The 21,461-nt window shown below is 45.5% G+C and overlaps 2 protein-coding genes and 1 long non-coding RNA gene across 4 annotated transcripts; 2 read left to right on the forward strand and 1 right to left on the reverse strand.

Moving 5' to 3' along the window:
• Positions 1-82: 82 nt before the first annotated feature.
• LOC118716373 lies at positions 83-19,704 on the reverse strand. Its single transcript, XR_004987134.2, has 3 exons — positions 19,522-19,704; positions 16,183-16,190; positions 83-92 (listed from the first exon to the last, which is right to left on the reverse strand). It is a non-coding gene; the product is annotated as an uncharacterized LOC118716373 (long non-coding RNA).
• LOC118716366 (valosin containing protein) lies at positions 1,100-18,281 on the forward strand. 2 transcript variants are annotated; one of them, XM_036433468.2, is made up of 17 exons: positions 1,100-1,386; positions 6,233-6,344; positions 6,530-6,702; positions 7,791-7,933; positions 8,745-8,875; positions 9,388-9,519; positions 10,880-10,982; positions 11,633-11,766; positions 11,847-11,982; positions 12,561-12,673; positions 13,086-13,250; positions 13,342-13,464; positions 13,721-13,933; positions 14,115-14,423; positions 14,694-14,849; positions 17,300-17,454; positions 17,624-18,281. In XM_036433468.2, exons 1-17 carry the CDS (start codon positions 1,370-1,372, stop codon positions 17,727-17,729), a joined length of 2,421 nt encoding a protein of 806 aa, XP_036289361.1. In that variant the 5' UTR covers positions 1,100-1,369; the 3' UTR covers positions 17,730-18,281. The 2 variants fall into 2 exon arrangements, with proteins under 2 accessions (XP_036289361.1, XP_036289363.1); XM_036433470.2 differs by lacking the exon at positions 1,100-1,386 and having other exon boundaries at positions 6,227-6,344; positions 6,430-6,702.
• LOC118716370 (60S ribosomal protein L23a-like) lies at positions 15,497-16,049 on the forward strand. Its single transcript, XM_036433482.2, has one exon. It carries the CDS (start codon positions 15,524-15,526, stop codon positions 15,992-15,994), a length of 471 nt encoding a protein of 156 aa, XP_036289375.1. The 5' UTR covers positions 15,497-15,523; the 3' UTR covers positions 15,995-16,049.
• Positions 19,705-21,461: the final 1,757 nt, after the last annotated feature.

Below are 21,461 nucleotides of genomic sequence, written 5' to 3' on the forward strand. Positions count from 1 at the left end.
CCAACATCATCTACCTTATGACTTGAGGTCTGGGGTAGAAGAAAGGGCTAAAGGAATGCTAGAGGAATCCTTATTCAGAAAGCAGACTTTAGCTCTTTCTATTGCCTGAAAGCAAAGGCCCAAGCCCCAAATCCTGTGTGAGTTGACAGAATGATTGGAGGTGGGTCTGCAAGGTGATCTAGGCAGGCTTTCCATGACAAGGGCAGGTATTTGATTCTTGGAGGGGAGAGACAAGCAAACCTGAGTCTCTCAGATTGACTTCCCATCCCTTCCTTAATTCCAAATTCTATGAATTTGAGAGTTGACTGCCTCAGTCAAATGTGTCTGAAGGATGAATCAAGTTAACAAGCTACCAAAGCTGCCTGTTGAATATAGTCAGGACTAGCTGGCATTTTGGGCCCATGCAATTTTCTTGTTGCTTTGGGCTCTCTTGAATCTGGTGTGTTCTTTGGTAGCCTTTCAACTTCTCTCTGGACTTGGGTGCCCTCCATCCTCAAATCATCAGTGGTAAGAGGAAGAATGTACCTCCAAGCCCCTAAGAACTGTAAAGTCTTTTGGGACCAGCATTAACCCACTGCAATGACTATGATAAAATAGAGTGGATTGAGAGCTGCAGTGCTAGTTCAAAAGGGTCCAGAGTAGAAGTGACCTGAGCTAGCATTTTGAAGGAGCAGAGAGAGGGGTGAGGATGAGGGTGAATCCTCATTTTGGAAGAAGATAGATGTGTAGGTTAATACTACAGTAATAAAAGGATTCAATCCATTGTGCCAGGTTTTTCCAGCAGGATAAACTCAGGAGCCAATGAGCTGGAGCCAAGTGGGAGAGACCGCCTCCAAGAGATTGAACCCTCCTTCCGCCAGTCCATCTGGTCCCATTCCTCTCGTTGATTGGCTAAGACTACCAATCCGTCGAGGAAGCGTAGTGCTGCGGCCAATTGACGTGGCGATGCATACTTGAGGCGGGAGCCAGGCCAAAGCGAATTTTCTGATTGGCTCTGGCCCGTGGGTTGCTGGGGAGAGGCGCCGAGAGGCGGGCGGTAGTCCCTGGGGCAGGCGCTGATTGGCTGAAGCGAGAGTACCTCTTCTTCCGATGATTCGGCTCTTCTCGGCTCAGTCTCAGCGCAGCGTCTGTAGCCGTCGTTTGAGTCATCGCAGCCGCTGCCTCGCGCGGATCAGGAGCCAACGTCTCCTGCCCGCTCGCCGCACGGGTGCCGCTGGGAGGAAGCGACTGGGAGGCCGCCTGCGGGTTTGTCGCCGCTGCTCGCCACCCCGCCCGGGAGAGCCGAGCCCGGGTCCAGACGGTCTACTGCCGCCCCTCGTAGCCGTTACCCTTGGGCTGCCACCGCCGCCGGCCGGGAGAGGCTCGCGCCATGGCCTCCGGAGCTGAGTGAGTGTGTGCGCGCGCCCGCCCGCCCGCCGCGGGTGCGCGCACAGGGGGGCCCCCGGGCGCTGGGTAGGCCCGGGTGGACCTGGCCGTGGGCGCGTCTAATCGGTGTGGAGACCGGCAAAGAGGGAGCCATGGAAGGAAGGAGACGAGCGAGAGGACGGGAGCGAAGGAAGGGCCGGCGGGGCCAGGCTGCGCACCCGTGCGCCCCCTAGGCGGGCTTTGCGCTGGGCCCGGGTCGGGGCCTGGGCCGGATCGTGCTGTGTCATGCAGGCCCGGCCGGCCTGATTGTCTCGCTTGGAACGGCCATGCGGGCCTAGTGAGGGCTGCCGGCCCGCACTGCCGGCGCCGAGCCCTGCGGCCTGGAGCCCCCGCGCCTCCCCCTCCGACTCGGCCTACCAGCCGCCGAAGGCCTGTGGTTCCGGGAGAGAGCAGGCCCCAGCGCCCTCACTGGGCCCTGTGGGCGTGGGCCTTGGGCCGGGGAAGGCCTTCGGAGCCGGAGCCGGAGGCGGAGGGAGGCCGTGGCGGGGGCGGCCCGGCGAGCTCGGGAGGCTCTCGGCCGGCGCTGCTGGAGCGAGGCCGCCCGCGCCGGGAGCATCCTGTGCGGCCGCCTGAGCATGCGGGAGAGTGGGCCCTGCTTTCCGCCCCGGCCTCGTCCACATGAGAAAGCTTTAGTCCGTCTTCCTTGGTGTCATGTAATAGGCGTGGGGAGAAAGGGACTTTTTCTTAATTTACTATTTTAGGTCCTCGCTCTATCCGAATAGGAGTTCGTACTTTCTGGGCCTCCCTGGATTTCGGCCTTCGTGGTGTGTAGGTTAGAGTTGCTCTAACTCTCCCAAAACACACGGTTTCTGCTCTCTTCCCCCTCCACTCCCCCCCAAAAAAAAATTGCTATGTTGAGCAATCCTGGGCCCTCCACCCTGAGGAAAGCATCAGATAAAACCTGGCCCCTCTGTCCACTGAATTTAGAATCCAGAGCTTTACCTTCTGGGGGGAAGGGAGGAGACACAGCCATCCTATGGCAACTCCTCTATGCAAATCACCTTCCTGACTCAAAAGAGATTTTTTGTTTTTGGTGTGTTCCTTTATTTTCAAGTTTCTGAATCTAGGTAAAGTATTACTCAGTCATCTATTTAAAAGGTCCACTCATTAATACTTGGTAACGTAAATTTTAAGTATTAATGAGCGGACCTTTTAAATAGATGTCTTTCGTTTTCAAAACTAAAACTAAAAGTTCAAAATTATTGGAACCTGACAGCATAGATGGTTTCTAATCTCTAGGTCATCATCTTGTTGACTCTTCCCTGAACTCTCCCTCCAAGTCCCTCGTGGTCCTTTGGGATTCTGGAAAGGACCTCACTCATGCAGAAGACAATAGGAGGTGTCTCCAAAGAGCCTCCAGACTGCTGTTGGGTGATGTTCAGGCTGAATTCTCGCTTTTTGACCTTCCTACCTTTTATCGGTAGATAGATGTGGGATTAAAGTCTTTATCTTAACTCAGGTGGGGAACCTTTTTCTGTCAACAGCTATTTGGATGTTTATAATATTTCTGGGTAATACAAAATTACCAACTGAAAGATTAGCCTGCTATATTTGGTCAAATGCCTTGGGCGTTCCAGACCAAAAGATTTCTTGGGCCTTACAGCCCTCAGGCTGGATGTTCCCCATCTCTGCTAAGGGAAGAATATACCTCATCTCCAGTGTCTGGGTCCAGAATGGTAGGCAGATTGGAGGTACTTTTAGAATGTAGCCTTGGGGTTAAAACACAAACTGATGATTAGAGGCAACTATTTTTTTTTTTCTCCCAGTACCAGTTCTATAGGTTAAGCAGGAAGATGGGCAGCCATTGGAGGACATTTTTTTTTAAATTAAATATATTTTATTGATTTTTTTGTTTTTTGTTTGTTTGTTTTTTAATATGTTTTATTGATTTTTTACAGAGAGGAGGAGAGAGGGATAGAGAGCTAGAAATGTCTATGAGAGAGAAACATCGACCAGCTGCCTCCTGCACATTCCCCATGGGGGATGTGCCCCCAACCAATGTACATGCCCTTGACCGGAATCGAACCTGGAACTTTTCAGCCCGCAGACCGACACTCTACCACTGAGCCAAACCTGTTTCGGCTGGAGGATATTTTGAAGTCTGCGGGACAGGGAGAATTGATGGGTTTAAATTACCCTCAGATGTCACATTGACCATGGTTGCCCTCCAGGATATTGATTAGCATTGGGAAAACTTGTCTACTCTGCAACTTATGCCCAAAATGCCACTCTTTTGGGTTTGGGGAGGCAAGTTTAAGCCTAGGAAACTCCACTCTTGGAAACTAGTTTAAAGGTGATGATTAAGGATGCAACCTGTGTAAGGGGATCAGAAAATTTTCAATTTTATTAGAGAACGGGATTCGTATTTCTTTTGGGTATATCAGGACCAAAATATATAAAAACCCCATAACTCCACAGCAGGAATTCTGGAGCATAGGCATCTCTTTTCTTGCAAGTTGTGAAAACATTTCTAATAAGAATACTATTTTGTTTTGTTTTGTTGACTGATAAGTCCCTGGATTCCAGAACAGTGCCTGGCATATAATACATATGCTCATTAATTTGTTGAATAACTCTTGGAAGATAATTCTTTTTTATGTATTTCTTCACTTCCTCCATTATCTAGTTTCCCTATTAGTGAGGCACATGTTTTCTTGAGCCTTACTAAGAAGAGGTAGTTTTTCAAAGGGGGAGAGCCCACCAGATTGAGCTAGTAAAGGTTGGAGATAAGCTAGGTAAAAAATTGGTGTCCACGAAATAATTGAAACTGGACAGTTTATTGTTTTTTGTTTATCCTCATCCAAGGGTATTTTTCCATTGATTTTTTTTTTTTTTTTTTAAGGGGGGGAAGTGGAGAGAGAAACTGAAACATCTAAAAGTAAAACAAATCACATTGCTTATTTGCTTCCTACATGTGTCCAAACTGGGGAAGGAGTTGAACCTGCAACCCAGTATGTGCCCTCTTTGGGTGCACAGGTCCACCACACTCTAACCACTGAGCAACACCAACCAGCATGAAACTGGACAATTTAAAGTGGTTTAGACTCAAGCAACCTTGATTTGGGTGAAAGGGATTTGGATTTGCTCCAAGTCTCAGCATTTCTTGGTTTTGACTTTTTTTTAAATTTTATTTATTTATTTTTTTAAATATATTTTATTGATTTTTTACAGAGAGGAAGGAGAGGGATAGAGAGTTATAAACATTGATGAGGGAGAGTCATCGATCAGCTGCCTCTTGCACACCCCCTACTGGAGATGTGCCCGCAACCATGATACATGCCCTTGACCGGAATTGAACCTGGGACCTTTCAGCTCTCAGGCCGACGCTCTATCCACTGAGCCAAACCAGTTTCGACTTTTTTTTTTTTTTTTTTTTTTTTTAAATCTTCACCTGAGGACTTGGTGAGAAGGAGGGAGAAACATCAGTGTGAGAGAAGCATCAATCAGTTGCCTCCCATAGGTGCCCCAACCAGGGATAAAACCAGCAACCCAGGAATGTGCCCTAGCTGGGAGTTGGAACAGGCAATCTTTTGGTGCACAGGATGACATTCAACCCACCGAGTCACTCTAGCTGGTGGTTTTGACTTTTAAACCAACTCCATGGAGTTGTGTGTCTTGCAGAGATTACCGTTTGAGCTTAACCCTCTTTCTGAAGGTTCTAGATCTGTTCCTATTTGTTTTATGTGTGTTTTTTTTTTTTTTATGATGGTATTTAAGTTTGACATTTCTGTGGTATATAGAAAGCTCTGGCACTCAGCAGATTTAGCCAGTAAAGGCGGGTAGTGCTAATTTTGATTCCTTATCCCTAGCCTTGCTTGGTGGTACTTGGGACCTCACTGAATCCTAAGGAAGTTGTCTAGCTCACTTCATTCTTTTCCCTTTGCCTTTCCCTTTCCCTTCTCCCCTCTCCCTTTGCCTTCAGAAGCGATACCATTAGCTTCCTCGCTCCCAAGTCTTCAAGGGCCCTTCTTTTATAATTTATTTCCTAAACCCGTTTCTTATAGAAATTACTTTTTCTAGCTCTGTGATTTTATAAATGTTCTCTTACAAAAAAAAAAAAAAAAAGTTAGCAAAGGAAAGGCTGTGCTTTGTTTTATAGTGCTAATTAATCGTAGTGACCATTAATATTACGTGAAGCATTGTGTTGAACATTTTGCATTCATTATCTCACTTAGAACAATAATCCTGAGGTAGATACTACTATATCCCCATTTCACAGATTAGGAAATCAACTTCCAAAGAGGTTAAATAACTTGGCCAAGATCAAAGTTAAGTGATGGCAGGGTTGGAATTCAGGCCCAGCAGGTCTGACTCCAGCGCCTTCCTCTTAACCATTATTCTGTCCTAAGTCTGTTTTCATTTCTGTAATTGTATTTAATCTCCACTTGTATTTCACCTTTTTAGGTCATAGTTGTTTTTTTGTTTGTTTGTTTTTAATTCTTTATTGTTTAAAGTGTTGTCTCCTTTTTCTCCCCATTGGCCTCTCCCCGGCCACCTCCACCCCCCAGCACATGCCCTCACCGCCCTAGTGTTTGTGTCCACTGGTTATGCATACAAGTCCTTTGGTTGATCTCTTACCCTCCACCCTCCTGGGCCATAGTTTTTTTACCCTTGGGCTTTATAGCTAGCATACTAGCATCCAGGAGCTACTGGACTGGGAATTCAAATATGTGCTAGGTATTACTCGACCTTGGCTGAACTTCCACTTCATCTATTCACTGTTTCTTTTCAAGTGTAAGGTTTAGAAATTGGTGGGGTCCCCAGGGCTGGAGTATGTATTGAGACTGACTTCATCTTCTCTTTCTAGTTCAAAAAGTGATGACTTATCAACAGCCATTCTTAAACAAAAGAATCGTCCCAATCGGTTAATTGTCGATGAAGCCATCAATGAGGACAACAGTGTGGTGTCCTTGTCCCAGGTAGGTTAGGTCCACTGTCCGGTCTTTCCTTATTTCACTTAACCTGAGGGTTTTTCCCAGGATTCTTTTCTCATTTTTCTTGCAGTGACCACAAATAGAGTGGGGTTTACTGGGAATCCCAACCTCCAGGGCTGCTGCTTACCCCCTGGCCCAGTGACCCAAAGGCCTTAACCTTGTTTCCTCAGCCCAAGATGGATGAGCTGCAGTTGTTCCGAGGTGATACAGTGTTGCTGAAAGGAAAGAAGAGGCGGGAAGCTGTGTGCATTGTGCTTTCTGATGACACATGTTCTGATGAGAAGATTCGAATGAATAGAGTTGTTCGGAATAACCTTCGCGTACGCCTAGGGGATGTTATCAGGTGTGTGTGGGGGGTTCTTGACCCCTCAGGGATGGGAGGCCAGAGATAGCCTGTCTTATGGGCAGGACCCCTATGAAGGCCCTGGCAGCTGCTGGCATCAGAAGCCGCCTAACCATGGAGAGATTTATGTATCAGAGCTGGTTTTAGGCTTTGGTTTTGCCTTCCGGGGACTTTAAAATCTGCTTCTGCTTGACTGTTGGGACAAATTGGCATTTCTATGACTTTCTTAATGCCTTTTTTCCTTTATTATTTTCTATAAGAGGTATAACTTATCACATCTTAGACCCTGGTTTAGGATGCCATTTGAGAGAGTGTACCTGCCAAATAATCTCATTACTGTGTTAGATTAATGATTTGTGTTAGGGCTTAGATAAGGTGGGAGAATGGGTGTGGAAGTTGAACTCCTAGCAGGTCTTTTTAAGGATCCAAATTAATCTAGGAGAGAAGCATAGTTTGAGCTAAACCCAGGATAGCTGCCATCAGTGATTTTGGACTTAACTTTAGGTAAAAAGCTTTTCTCATGGTGGAGTCATATTTAGCTACTGCTACCCAACCACCTGTTAACTGGCCATGAATATCGGACTTCTGATTCTTTTTTAAGATTTCTAGGTTTCGTGTAGATTTCCTGGAGGGGCTTAGTCACTTTTCTCAAGGTGCTCTGACCTATCTTGAGATTATTTTTTCATTTCTGTTTCTCTGACCCTGACACTTAACAGGCTAAGACCTCCCTTTTCAATATTGGGTCACCAATACCCAGAATGGGTCATCCTTGGATCTCTCTCACTGAAGGCTATCTCTCCCGTCTTCTTTGTAGGGGTTCCAGATGTGTGGGTCTTCCTTCTAGTTCACTGATTGGGAGCGGGCAGCCCCACTAATGGCTTCTACCCTTTCCTGAGTGTGAACTTTCTTAGTTCTGCTTGGCTGATCCTTTGTCCTCATTCCCACTCTATCCTGCCTCTCTTCACCTAAAGCCATCCCTGCCTTTTCTCTTTCACTTGCCATCAGCTCTCTGTGCCAGGCCCTTTCGGACACCCAGTGCTTGGGGCTGCAGTGTGGTTGGTAATGTGGAGTCTGCTTGTCATCCTCAGCATCCAGCCATGCCCTGATGTGAAGTATGGCAAACGCATCCACGTGCTACCCATCGATGACACGGTGGAAGGTATCACTGGCAATCTCTTTGAGGTATACCTTAAGCCATACTTCCTGGAAGCTTATCGACCTATCCGGAAAGGTGAGAGACAATTTTAGAGACTGAGCTTAAGGATGGCTGTTTGTGGGGATACTAGTCAACCTTAGAACATCTGTCTCAGTCTCGTATCCTCCTATCTAATAAAAGGGTAATATGCAAATTAACCATTACTCCATCACGATGGTGGTGCCCAGGCCTCTCAGCCCCACTGGAGTCTCCCAGCCCTAGGGGCACAGCTGTTGAGAGTGGGCAGTGTGAGCAGCCTGGCGGAATGCTTGCTTCGTCGCTGCCTGGGTGCAGATGGGCCTCTGGGCCAAGGAGAGCCTCTGGGTAGTGGGCATGGAGTGGCCAGGCCCCGCAGAGAGTTACTGGTGCACGGATTCGTGCGCAGAGCTACTAGTGTGTGTATTCATGTGTACTTTCTCCTTCCCCCTGCCTTCCTTTCCACTCCCCTGTTACTCCATTCACACTCCCTGCTCCAGGAGAGTAAACTGTCTTTTCTTAAATCTCTGGGCCATTTTGGCTGTGTCACAGTCCAGAGTATTTAATGTTTAGCACAGCTCTACCATTGGTGGGTGTTATAAAAGCTTGGGTTGCCTAAACCCCAGAAGTCAAAACCTTATGGGCTTCTGGCATATCAAATTGTTCACTGTCCCTCTTGAGAGTCAGAAGGACACTTCACAGGTTAGCTTTTCTCCTCTTGCCTGATGTTTAACAGAATCATGGGGATTGGGAGAATGGAGAGACAATATCCAGTGAATTTGGCATTCTAGACTCCAGGTTTTGATGAATAATTCTTCCTTAGTCTTATAGCTGACACCTCTAACTGCCTTCATGCTGATTGTTCTCACAGGAGACATTTTCCTTGTCCGGGGTGGAATGCGTGCTGTGGAGTTCAAAGTAGTGGAGACAGATCCTAGCCCTTACTGCATTGTTGCTCCAGACACAGTGATCCACTGTGAAGGGGAGCCAATCAAACGAGAGGTGAGTCCTCTTTCTGATCCCAATACTGGACTTCATGATACTCAGAGGGACAGTCATGTGATGGTTATCAAGCAGGGTGCTCTTTGGAACTAAGCTTCTTGCAGAGGTGAGAAACCTCCCAGTTACTCACTTCAGGGCTTAGGTGTTTCTTAGAAGTATCTGATACCAGTAATTTAAAAAATCTAGTTTGAACCAAAAGGATCTAGGTAGTCAGACTATATTTTGAACAAGTAATGCTGGTGATTGAGCTGCAGTTTCCATTTACCAGAATTTCTAGCTTCCATGTCTTAGGGGAGCCCTTCCCAGTAGACCGAGGACAGTGTGAGAGGGAAAAGCTGTGCTAGAAATCTTTGCCTGGGGAATTTGAGTTGTTCTTTGAGGCATAGTCCCATTAGAGGAGAGTCTTCAATTATAGCAGGTTTTCCCACACCAGATTGTGGAAGGATTTGAAAAAACTCTGCTTTTGCTGATAATAATATCCCTGCCTTCTCCTTTGTCTCCTCCATATTCAGGATGAGGAAGAGTCCTTGAATGAAGTAGGCTATGATGACATTGGTGGCTGCAGGAAACAGCTGGCTCAGATAAAAGAGATGGTGGAGCTGCCTTTAAGACATCCTGCCCTATTTAAGGCAATTGGTGTGAAGGTGAGCATCTGGGACTCAGTCTAGGGTGGTGATTAATATATATAAAGATGTAAAAGCTATTCTTATGAACTCTATAGAAACAAATCTCACCATAGTTTGCTAACTGGTCTAGTAGAGTGCTACCCCGTAGAAGCAGAAGTTAAGGAAATTTGCAGTGTTAAGGGTCCTGAGTCTAAAACATTTGAGAACTGCTGGTCTGGAATGGAACTTTCGAACCATTACCATGTCATAGGACATACTGAAGATGAAATTATTACCCCTTCCCTTAGTATGCATCGTATAAATAACTTTATCTTCTGTGTGGGCACTTACCATGTATTGCTTGTGGATGAGGCCACAGAAAGGACAGCTTCAAAGAGGAAGACTTGGGATTGGTGGTAAGGAAAAGCTTCTAACATAATAAATCCTGAAGCATTGTGATTACTGAAGTGATTGAGTCTCTGGCAACACTTTTTCTTGAAAATGTATTTTTATTGATTTCAGAGAGGAAGAGAGAAAGAGATAGAAATATTAATGAGAGAATTGTTGATTGGCTGCCTCCTACACACCCCACACTGGGGATCGAGCCATAACGCAGGCATATGCTTAACAAGGAATCAAACTGTGACCTCCTAGTTCATAGGTCCACACTCAGCCACTGAGCCACGCTGGCCTGGCTCTGGCAACACTTTTGAATAAGCTACCAGTAATTTAAAAAATCTTGGTCTATCTAAAGTCAAGTTCTTGGCCTAATGGTCTCTTGCTTTTGTCTAATGCCAGGATCTTTAGACTCAATTGCAGTAGTTTCTTGGTTTTCTCCGCCCTTTATTTCCTATTTATGCTAATAAAAGGGTAATATGCTAATTCTACTGGATTGACCAGGCATCTTCTGGAAGTCTGACTTCCTTCCGGACAAAGCCATGGTGGTGGGGGCTGAGGTAGAGGTGGTTATGGGTGATCAGGCAGGCAGGGGAGCAAGCAGGGGCCGGGGGGTGATCAGGCCAACAGGCAGAGGTGGTTAGTCCCGGATTGTGAGAGGGATGTCTTGACTGCCCCCAAGGGGTCCCAGTTTGGAGAGTGTGCAGGCTGGGCTGGGGAACCCCCATCCCTTGCACAAATTTTGTGCACCAGGTCTCTAGTGCAAGTTATAATCATAGATGTCAGCCTTCTATCAGTATTTTCCCTGCGATAAGGGGAGTGAGTGTGACCTGAAAGAAGCTGTCTTTCCAGCAGCTATGGCTAAGGACTCAATTTTACTGGTGTCAAGGTTGAGCTGTGATTCTCACCCTCAGTAAAACCCTACTTAAGCCATGTTAGGCTGGATGGGGTTGGGAGAAAGTGGGCGTCAGAACCTAATTATATTCTCTGTACTGGTCCTCAGCCTCCTCGGGGAATCCTGCTCTATGGACCTCCTGGGACCGGGAAGACTCTGATTGCTCGAGCTGTGGCAAATGAGACGGGGGCCTTCTTCTTTTTGATCAATGGTAGGAAACCTGGTTCACTGAATTTGGCTAGACAGAATTCTGAGCTTGGCACGACCCAGTCTCCTGAGCTGGATAAATCATGGCACATTCATTTGCACACATGCTCATATGTACACTTTAGCCTTTTTTTTTCCTGCTGGGGTACATTATAGACAAATAAGCAACAAGGGAAGATATTTTCCTCTTCTGCCCCAATCTATCCCTCTTTGAGAAAGATTATAGACAGGCTGAAAACATTTAGAGGGAGCAAGTTAGGATTGGAAATCAAAAAGTCTATGCTTATTTATTTTAGAGGGTTTGGGGGAAGGTCAACTGGATCTTAAGAATGCTGTTTAGCTGTTAGAGGTCCAACTGGTGTGCTGTTTCTCCTGCTGTGGCCAGAGGTCCTAGAGCATCTTCTGTCATCTTCACACATTCATCTCAGCTATGAGATAAGTGTACTAGTTCCCTTGGTTTCTCTCCAGTCTGGCCTATTGATTGATTATCCTGGAATAGTGACTCATAGAATCTGTGAAAAAGTAGGCAGAGGTTATCTACCATCTTCTCACCCAGGACCTGTTTCTAGTCATCTTAGCAAACAACATATCTGCTTTCATTTGGGAATGAGGAAGGATATAGTTTGTCATTGACTTTATTCTGAATCCTTTCAGGTCCTGAGATTATGAGCAAGTTGGCTGGTGAGTCTGAGAGCAACCTTCGTAAAGCCTTTGAGGAGGCTGAGAAGAATGCTCCTGCTATTATCTTCATTGATGAGCTGGATGCTATTGCTCCCAAAAGAGAAAAAGTAGGGCTTTAACTCAGGGGATTAGTGGAGGGGTTGAAAGGTCTTGATTTCACTTCTGACCAGATATCCTGTCCTGACAGACCCATGGGGAGGTGGAACGGCGCATTGTATCACAATTGTTGACCCTTATGGATGGCCTTAAGCAGAGAGCACATGTGATCGTCATGGCAGCAACCAACAGACCTAACAGCATTGACCCAGCCCTACGGCGATTTGGTAAGGACCCCAAATTTTCTTTAAACTCTGTCCTTGCTCATAGGGAGATCATAACTCTACTTGGCTTTTTTTTTCCTCTTTCTTTTTTAAATATATTTTTTATTGCTATCAGAGAGGAAGGGCGAAACATCAATGATGAGAGAGAATCATTGATCAGCTCCTTTCTGCAGGCCACCACTATTAAGTTCAAAACTCAGGCTTGTGCCCTGACTAGGAATTGAACTTATGACCTCCTAGTTCATAGGTCAGTGCTCAATCGCTGAGCCAGGCTTTGTTTAATCTTTTTAATCCCACATCTGTCATTTATCTAAATCATCTAATTCTGCTCATTTCTTGAAGCTTTTTGTAGGGAAAGGGCCTGGCTGCCCTCTCCCTTACTTCATGCCCTGTCTGGGGTGAACCATCCTGGAGTGCCTGAAACTGAAGGGTTTCTCAGGACATGGGACACATGGGCGTTTTGATTGCTAACATCCAAACAGTCTTGGGTGTAAACTAGGATGGTTGGTCACGTTAGGCCTATCCCATCTTCCTTTTGGATCAGAAATAAGCCCTGTGTATATTCACACGTTGTCCCACAGGTCGCTTTGACAGGGAGGTAGATATTGGAATCCCTGATGCTACAGGACGTTTGGAAATTCTTCAGATCCATACCAAGAACATGAAGCTGGCGGATGATGTGGACCTGGAACAGGTGGAGTAGTGATGAGAGCTGACCAGGAGTTTTAAGATATCTATTTCCAGGCAGTTGAAGGGAACTGTCTAGGAATATAAACTTAAGATGTGTGAGGAGACTGATTTTGATTTTGGGGCAGAGAAAAGGAAGTGATTTGAGATTGAATCCAGGAAACGAGTTGGCATGTTTGTTGATTGATGTTGTATTGGAGCAAACCAGAATTTTAAGGGCAGCTTTATTTCCAGGCCCCATATTCAGGTTTGAATACTTATATCTATCCTGTGAAAGGACTGCTAGTATAGGTTCTAGTAATTGGGAGGACCCAGCAATAGGAATCAGGGGAAGGGACTGACTAGGATTCTGTTGTCTTTGACCCTTTAAAGCAACCAGGTCTTCGAGAAAATATAGTAAGTAGAATTTCTCTCTGCAGGTAGCCAATGAGACTCATGGGCACGTGGGTGCTGACTTAGCAGCTTTGTGCTCAGAGGCCGCTCTGCAAGCAATCCGCAAGAAGATGGACCTTATTGACCTAGAGGATGAAACCATTGACGCTGAGGTCATGAACTCCCTGGCAGTTACAATGGATGACTTCCGGGTAAGGACTGCACTGCCATCTTAGGTTCACACGTGTGCACTTTCATGCCTTCTCACAAATTTCATTTCCAATTTTGCTTCTCTTTTTTTAGTGGGCCTTGAGCCAGAGCAACCCATCAGCATTGCGGGAGACTGTGGTGGAGGTGCCACAGGTAACCTGGGAGGACATTGGAGGCCTGGAGGATGTGAAACGTGAGCTTCAGGAACTGGTCCAGGTAGGGTATCTTGGTTCAGAGTGAATCATTGCTTGAATACTTTGTAATTGAACTGGCTTGTTTTGGGGTGTTGGCATATTCATTGCAGGCATTGTGAGAGTATAATTAAGGAATCTGCTATTCTCCAGTCTGAGGCACTAAAGGAGCCTGCTAGGAAAACAGGTTCTTTAGGCGATGGTAGAGGTAGGCTTCTGTTTGGTTAGGTTTCTTTCAAACTGCGGAGGTATCCCTGAACACTCTTTCTTTTTCCTTTTAGTATCCTGTGGAGCACCCAGACAAATTCCTCAAGTTTGGCATGACACCCTCCAAGGGAGTACTGTTCTATGGACCTCCTGGCTGTGGGAAAACCTTACTGGCCAAAGCCATTGCTAATGAATGCCAGGCTAACTTCATCTCCATCAAGGGTCCTGAGCTGCTCACCATGTGGTTTGGGGAGTCTGAGGCCAATGTCAGAGAAATCTTTGACAAGGTGAGCTACAAGCAGTTGGGCTATTTTATTCTCTTGCTTGATAGAAGTAGAGGCTGTTTTCTTTGGAAGAGTTAAAAACATCTCATTCTGGCAGCTCAGTTGGAACAATGAAGGTCTCTATTTTCCTTCTCAGGTCTGAGACCAGTGTACTAATGCTTGAGTCCATCTGTCCCTCCCATAGGCCCGCCAAGCTGCCCCCTGTGTACTGTTCTTTGATGAGCTGGATTCAATTGCCAAGGCCCGTGGTGGTAACATTGGAGATGGTGGTGGAGCTGCTGACCGAGTTATTAACCAGATCCTCACAGAAATGGATGGTATGTCCACAAAAAAGAACGTTTTTATCATTGGTGCGACCAACCGGCCTGACATCATTGATCCTGCCATCCTGCGACCTGGCCGCCTTGATCAACTCATCTATATCCCGCTGCCCGATGAGAAGTCCCGTGTTGCCATCCTGAAGGCCAACCTGCGCAAGTCTCCAGTTGCCAAGGCAGGTGCAAGATCATGGGCCATGGGGACATCTATGAGTCCTCAGGCTAGTGTGGGGTGCGGTTTGGTTTCCAGACAAGATTTCGTTGGGATTTCTAGGATTAGGGTTGTAAAGGGAAGATGGAAGATTTGAGGGTGTTGGGAGAATATAGAATTGGGAATAAACGGTGAAAGATGGGACAGATTGGAATTGGGAGTGCTGGAATGGCTCAAAGATTGTGTTTGTGTATCATGGGAGGAGAGACTAAATGCTAAGATATTCTACTTTTAGGATGTGGATTTGGAGTTCCTGGCTAAGATGACTAATGGCTTCTCTGGAGCTGACCTGACAGAGATATGTCAACGTGCCTGTAAGCTGGCCATTCGTGAATCCATCGAGAGTGAGATAAGGCGAGACCGTGAGAGACAGACCAACCCATCGGCCATGGTGAGTTTGTATTCTTTCCCCAGATGTGCCAGTCATGGGGGATAATCTTCACCATGCCCTAGAACAGCGGTTGCCAGCCACTCGGAACTCACAGACCACAAGTGGCCCGCAGACCACCAATTGGTGACCGCTGCTCCAAAGGTTTCCTTAAACCAGAGGTCGCCAACCTTTCAGACCTCGCAAAGGACCACCGGTTGGCGACCACTGCCCTAAAAAAGAAAAAGAAAGAAAAGAAAGAGTAGCTGAGGGTTAACTTCAATCTGGAATTATAAATGGATGGATAGATGGACACTTTCTCTACCTTTTGGAGGGGGTCTGTGACATCCCTCTTGTCTCCCATAAAAACTTAAAAACTACTGAGAAACTAATCCGAGAGGAAGGGAGAGGGAGAAATAGAAACATTAATGATGAGAGTGAATCAATGATTGGCTGCCTCCTGCACGCCCCATACTGGGATTGAGCCTGCTGAGCTTATGCCCTTTATCAGAATCAAACCCGGGACCTTTTAGTCCACAGGCTGACCTTTATTTACTGAGCCAAACCTGCTAGGGCAGGGAGCAGTCTTATAACTCACAGCAATTGGAGTGGCTTCTCAGTGGAAAAGATAGGATTTGAGCTGGGTTTTTGAGGGAGAGTACCATTTGAATAAAGAAATAAGCCCAGATTTCACGAAGATGGCGCCGAAAGCGAAGAAGGAAGCCCCTGCCCCTCCCAAAGCCGAAGCCAAAGCAAAGGCTTTGAAGGCAAAGAAAGCAGTGTTGAAAGGCGTCCACAGCCACAAAAAAAAGAAGATCCGCACGTCACCCACCTTCCGACGGCCAAAGACACTAAGGCTCCGGAGGCAACCTAAATATCCTCGGAAGAGCGCACCCAGGAGAAACAAGCTTGACCACTATGCCATCGTCAAGTTCCCCCTGACTACTGAGTCAGCCATGAAGAAGATAGAAGACAATAATACACTTGTGTTCATTGTGGATGTCAAGACCAACAAGCACCAGATCAAACAGGCTGTGAAGAAGCTCTATGACATTGATGTGGCCAAGGTCAACACCCTGATCAGGCCTGATGGCGAGAAGAAGGCATATGTTCGACTGGCTCCTGACTATGATGCTTTGGATGTTGCCAACAAAATTGGAATCATCTAAACTGAGTCAGCTGCCTAATTCTAAATATAAAAATTTTACACTGTAAAAAAAAAAAAAAAAGAAATAAGCCCAAATAATTGCTGCTGAGTAAGATTACAAAACTTGGGAAAACCTGGGTAATTTTAAGAGGGTATATGTTACTGAAAGTGAGGCCACTAGGTAAGGTGTAATTCAGATGTGGTAAACACTGAGAGGCCTTGATATTTGTCTTATCCGTTAATCCTCACCCAAGAATATTTTTTCCATTGATTTTTAGAGAGAGAGTGGAAAGGAGGGGGAGAGACAGAGAAAGAGAAACATTGATGTGAGAGAGAGACATCAATTGGTTGCCTCCTGCACCCGCTCTTACTGGGGCCTTGGATCTAGTCTGCAACTGAGGTGTGAGCCCTTGACTGGAACCCTTCATTCTGCTGGCTGACACTTTAACCACTGATCCAAACTAGCTATATTTTCTTTCTAAAACTTGGACTTACTGAGGCATAATCCTCATGGTAAAAATCTGTTTACATACTTTTTTTTTTAATATGTTTTATTGATTTTTGTACAGAGAGGAAGGGAGAGAGATAGAGAGTTAGAAACATCAATGAGAGAGAGTCATCGATCAGCTGCCTCTTGCACACCCCCTACTGGGGATATGCCTGCAACCAAGGTACATGCCCTTGACCGGAATCGAACCCGGGGCCCTTCAGTCCCCAAGCCGAGCCAAACTGGTCCCGGCTGTTTACATACTTTTTTGACAAATTTGTATAAGTGCTGTAGCTATTACTACAGTAGAGATAGAAATTTCTGTCATCCCAAAAACTTCCCTTGGACCATTTTAGTCAGTTACTCTTTTTAATAATTTCTTTTTGGGGTGTGGTTAATCCTCACTTGAGGATATTTTTTCCATTCATTTTTAGGGAGGGAGGGAGAGGGAAGAGACACACACGCATGTATTGGGATTGAGCCTGCAAACCAGGTACCTGTCTTTTACTGAATAGCAAATCTGTGACCTTTTGGTCCGCAGGTCAATGCTCTCACCACTGACCCACACCAGCCAGGGCAACCAGTTTCTTTTTTTTACTACCCTAAGTCCCTGGCAGCCATTTCTGTCCCTCTAGCTTTCCCCTTTTCAGAATGCACTGACAGGTTTTTAAGCAGAGCAGTGATTTAGTTGTATTAAGATTGTCTTGGTGACTTGCTTAGGTTGAATTGGAGAGGCAGGAAGACTGATAGGTTACTGTGGTAATGAGGGGCAAGAAGCCCAGGGAAGGGATCCAGGCTGAGTCAACTATCCCTGGCGGTCTGTGTTTGCCAACCCTACAGGAGGTAGAAGAAGATGATCCGGTGCCTGAGATACGCCGAGATCACTTTGAGGAGGCCATGCGCTTTGCCCGCCGTTCTGTCAGTGACAATGATATTCGAAAATACGAGATGTTTGCTCAGACCCTTCAGCAGAGTCGGGGCTTTGGCAGTTTCAGGTAGGTGACAGTGGGCAATGCTTAAATTGCCTTGTGGAACTACACAACCAATTTTGTGGGAGTCTTAAGGAGGCTAGAGGGGTAGTTGTGAAAATCCTATATAGGCACTGTCCTAACCCCTATCTTTAAAAAAAAATTTTGTTTTGTTTTGTTTTGCTTTTGTGCACAGATTCCCTTCAGGAAACCAGGGTGGAGCTGGCCCCAGTCAGGGCAGTGGAGGCGGCACAGGTGGCAGTGTATACACAGAAGACAATGATGATGACCTCTACGGCTAAGTGACGGTGGCCACTGTGCTTCGAGCTGGCCTGGCTGGACCTTGTTCCCTGAGGGTGGGGGCGCTTGCCCAGGAGGGACCAGGGGTGCGCCTGCGGCCTGTTCCATTCCTCAGTCTGAACAGTTTAGCTACAGTCAGACTCTGGACAGGGGTTTCTGTTGAAAAAAAAAAACCACAAAACAAAAGCGATAAAATAAAAGCGATTTTCATTTGGGAGGCAGAGTGAATTACCAACAGAGAATTGGGCCTTGGGCCTGCATCATTTCTCTTGTAATTTGGGGCAGTGCAGGGATCCTGTGTGGGTGTGAACCAAGGCACTACTCCCCACAGTAAAGCAACTGCACTTCACTCAGTGCTTCTTGAGCCCTCCCTCCTTCCCCCTACCCACCCTGGGCAGGAGGCTGAAGGGCCACAGTTGCTGGGTGTTTATATAGAGAGTAGGTTGATTTTATTTTACATGCTTTTGAGTTAATGTTGGAAAACTAATCACAAGCAGTTTCTAAACCAAAAATGACATGTTGTAAAAGGATAATAAACGTTGGATCAAAATGGAGCCTGAGTCCTGGCCCCGTGCCTGTTTCTTTTCTTGGGGAGGGCCTCGGGCTGCCCCTCACGGCCGAGGCATTCTTCCTCCAATGTAAAATCCATAAGACTGCTCTCTTCCCCTCCCGATTAACATCAGTGATACTGCCGCCCAGCCCCAGTGTCCTCAGCACCACTGGACAGGACCATGGTAGATGGAGGATAGCCTGATGGAGTTTCAGATGTGGGCAGTGTGGCATCCTTTACCTACATTTGAGGTGGATGGTAAGGCTAGGTCTGCAGAGGCCCCTTTCCTCACCAAAGACTGGATTGGGGTTCCCTCCAAAAACCTTAAGATTGCAAATAGAATCTCTGTCTCAAGGTGGATATTCTTTTGGTGCATCAAAAAATCCCAAACATTCATGCTCTGGTTAAGGATCACTTAAAATTGTGTCCACCTTTATTTTATGTAACTTGTATTATAAAAAAAAAAAAAAAATAGCTTTTTCTAAGACAAAATAATAGTATTGGGTGTGTTTTTTCTTAAATTAAACATCCTCCCCTGCTCTGTTTTTCAGATTGCTTGAATAGTTTTATCCAGGTAGAGTGTACTCTTCTTCAGCAGTTACCATCATAAATCATTTAGTGCCTCTAGGGTCAGTACCATAATGCCTTACCCAAAAAAGATTATGGTGCAGAGAAAATTATTCACAGTCAAATTTGTGTTGATTGTCCTACTACTTATACCAGGCTCTCATCTGGTCTAAACAGAAAATCTTCGCCAACATAACAACATTCTGTCTTACCCCTAGGTTGACAGCTTATCTTTAGGGCTAACGACAGGGAAAGATTATAAGTACCTCTGCATTAACCTATGGGAGCATAACAGAAGGCAAGTGATATTTTCCCACGAAATATGTAGAGATAGTAGAAATTTGTTGAAACAATTGCTTTGTTTTCACTTGTCACACAGTGTGTCTATATGGAATATAGTTGGAACTCTATAGATTTTTTTTTATATAAATCTTTATTGTTAGATTCTTATTTTTAAATATATTTTTATTGATTTCAGAGAGGAAGGGAAAGAAACATCAATGATGAAAGTGAATCATTGATTAGCTGCCTCCTACATGCCCCATACTGGAGATTGAGCCTTCAACCGGGCATGTATCCTGACCAGAATTGAATCGTTATCTAGTTCATAGCTAATGCTCAACCGCTGAGCTACGCCAGCTGGGCTCTAGATACTTCAGGGGAAATCAAGATAAGACCTGTTTCTAGTGCTGGTACTTGAGCTTATAGCAGTGTAGCTTTCTGATACAATGATTGACTGCTTTGTAAACTAAGAAGCAGTGAGGAGCCGAGACCAGTTTGGCTCAGTGGATAGAGCATCGGCCTGTGGACAGAAGGGTCCCAGGTTTGATTTTGATCAAGGGCATGTGCCTTGGTTGCGGGCACATCCCCAGTGAGGGGTGTGCAGGAGGCAGCTGATCAGTGACTCTCATTGGTATTTTTTTTTAATATATATATTTTATTGATTTCTTACAGAGAGGAAGGGAGAGAGATAGATGAGAGAGAAACATCGACCAGCTGCCTCCTGCACACCCCCTGCCGGGGATGTGCCCGCAACTGATGTACATGCCCTTGACCGGAATCGAACCTGGGACCCTTCAGTCCGCAGACTGACGCTCTACCACTGAGCCAAACCGGTTTCGGCCTCATTGGTATTTCTAACTCTATCCCCCTTTCTTCCTCTCTAAAAAATCAACAAAATATATTTTAAAAAAAAAACAAAAAAAAAAAAACAGCTTTGTGGGACTATTTGTCACATTTTATCTGCAGAAGCCTGCATACTTAAACCAAGAGGTAATTTGTATCAGCAGTCTGTCTTTTTCCCTGCAGTGTTCCCAGAAAGAAATTGGAATATAATCTTAACTAATCACTTCTTCCCATAGGGTAAGTGCTATGATTAAAAGATGGGTCTTTGACTAAGAATATGGCATCAAATAGATCACAGAGGACCAACAGTATGCCATAGATGAAACTATAAGTATAACATCTTGAGATATATTTGGATCCAAGATATTGATCCTACAAATTGCTGTGAGTCTAGTGGTTACATGATACCCATCAGGAACACTCTCCTGTCAGTCATTAATTTGGTCTGCCAATTATTCTTGTGAAGTGTGGCAAACATTAAATGTTTTGTTACTCTTGCCCAACATACCGAGTCCTTAAAAAGACAAGAATGTAGGACTTGGATTTTTCATAAAGCTATCTAGAGATGCATAGAGTCATTAAACATCCGTGTCAAGTAAGAATTGCATTGTCTTTGTGACTCGGGTGTGTGGGGGTGGTGGTGGCGGCGGCAATAGGTGGGGAAAAAGAAAGGACTTTCAGTTCCACCCTTAGCCAGCAGGTGGTGAGTTTTGGACTCAGGCCCTCATGTTATAAATAAAGCTTTGGAATAGAATAGTGACAGTGAGAGGAGACAGAGGAATAATATGTACTTTCTGACTGGCTGTTTTTATGAACCAAATATACAGAGTAAAGGGAATATTGTAGAATGAAAAGAATGCAGGTTTGGGAATGTGGACTTGATTATAGAATCTCTGTGAATGGCTTCATTGCCATACCATCAGGAAGCAAGTGCTATCAACAAGGTACACGTTATGTGGCTGCAAGAAGGGGTAAACCAAACTAAGATAGGAAAGGTAGTCTGAACTGGGCATTAAATAAAGGAAGGTGGGAGACTTGACATGGAGAAATGCAGGAGAGCAATTAGCAAGAGGGTAGAGAATACAGAAGAAACAGGTTGGCTAGCAAGGGAGTCCTGGAGTGAATTTGAAGGGGTCAGAAATCACATGAAGACTCATGCCAGGAATGAACTTTAGTCCAAAGATATCTGGGGGATTTAGACATGGAAATGAGCCATATTTCAGTGCTAAGAGGATTTTTTTTTTTTCTTATGACAAAAAAACAAAATTGACTTTACAATTAACCATGTGTATAGCATAGACAATTCACTTTCTTTTTTTTTCTTTTTCTTTTTTTTAAATATATTTTATTGATTCTTTACAGAGAGGAAGGGAGAGAGAGAGAGAGCCAGAAACATCGATGAGAGAGAAACATCGACCAGCTGCCTCTTGCACACCCTCCACTTTGAGGATATGCCCGCAACCAAGGCACATGCCCCCAACCGGAATCGAAC

Source organism: Pipistrellus kuhlii, unplaced genomic scaffold, assembly GCF_014108245.1.
Source record: "Pipistrellus kuhlii isolate mPipKuh1 unplaced genomic scaffold, mPipKuh1.p scaffold_m20_p_12, whole genome shotgun sequence".
NCBI classification, from domain to species: domain Eukaryota; kingdom Metazoa; phylum Chordata; class Mammalia; order Chiroptera; family Vespertilionidae; genus Pipistrellus; species Pipistrellus kuhlii.

Bases quoted from the DNA above. Each gene is read 5' to 3' on its own strand.
- LOC118716366 (XM_036433468.2), top strand. The intron at 13,465-13,720 runs GTAGGGTATCTT...TTTTCCTTTTAG, and splicing joins AGCTTCAGGAACTGGTCCAG to TATCCTGTGGAGCACCCAGA. The intron at 14,424-14,693 runs GCAGGTGCAAGA...TTCTACTTTTAG, and splicing joins GCAAGTCTCCAGTTGCCAAG to GATGTGGATTTGGAGTTCCT.
- LOC118716370 (XM_036433482.2), top strand. From the start codon at position 15,524: ATGGCGCCGAAAGCGAAGAAGGAAGCCCCTGCCCCTCCCAAAGCCGAA.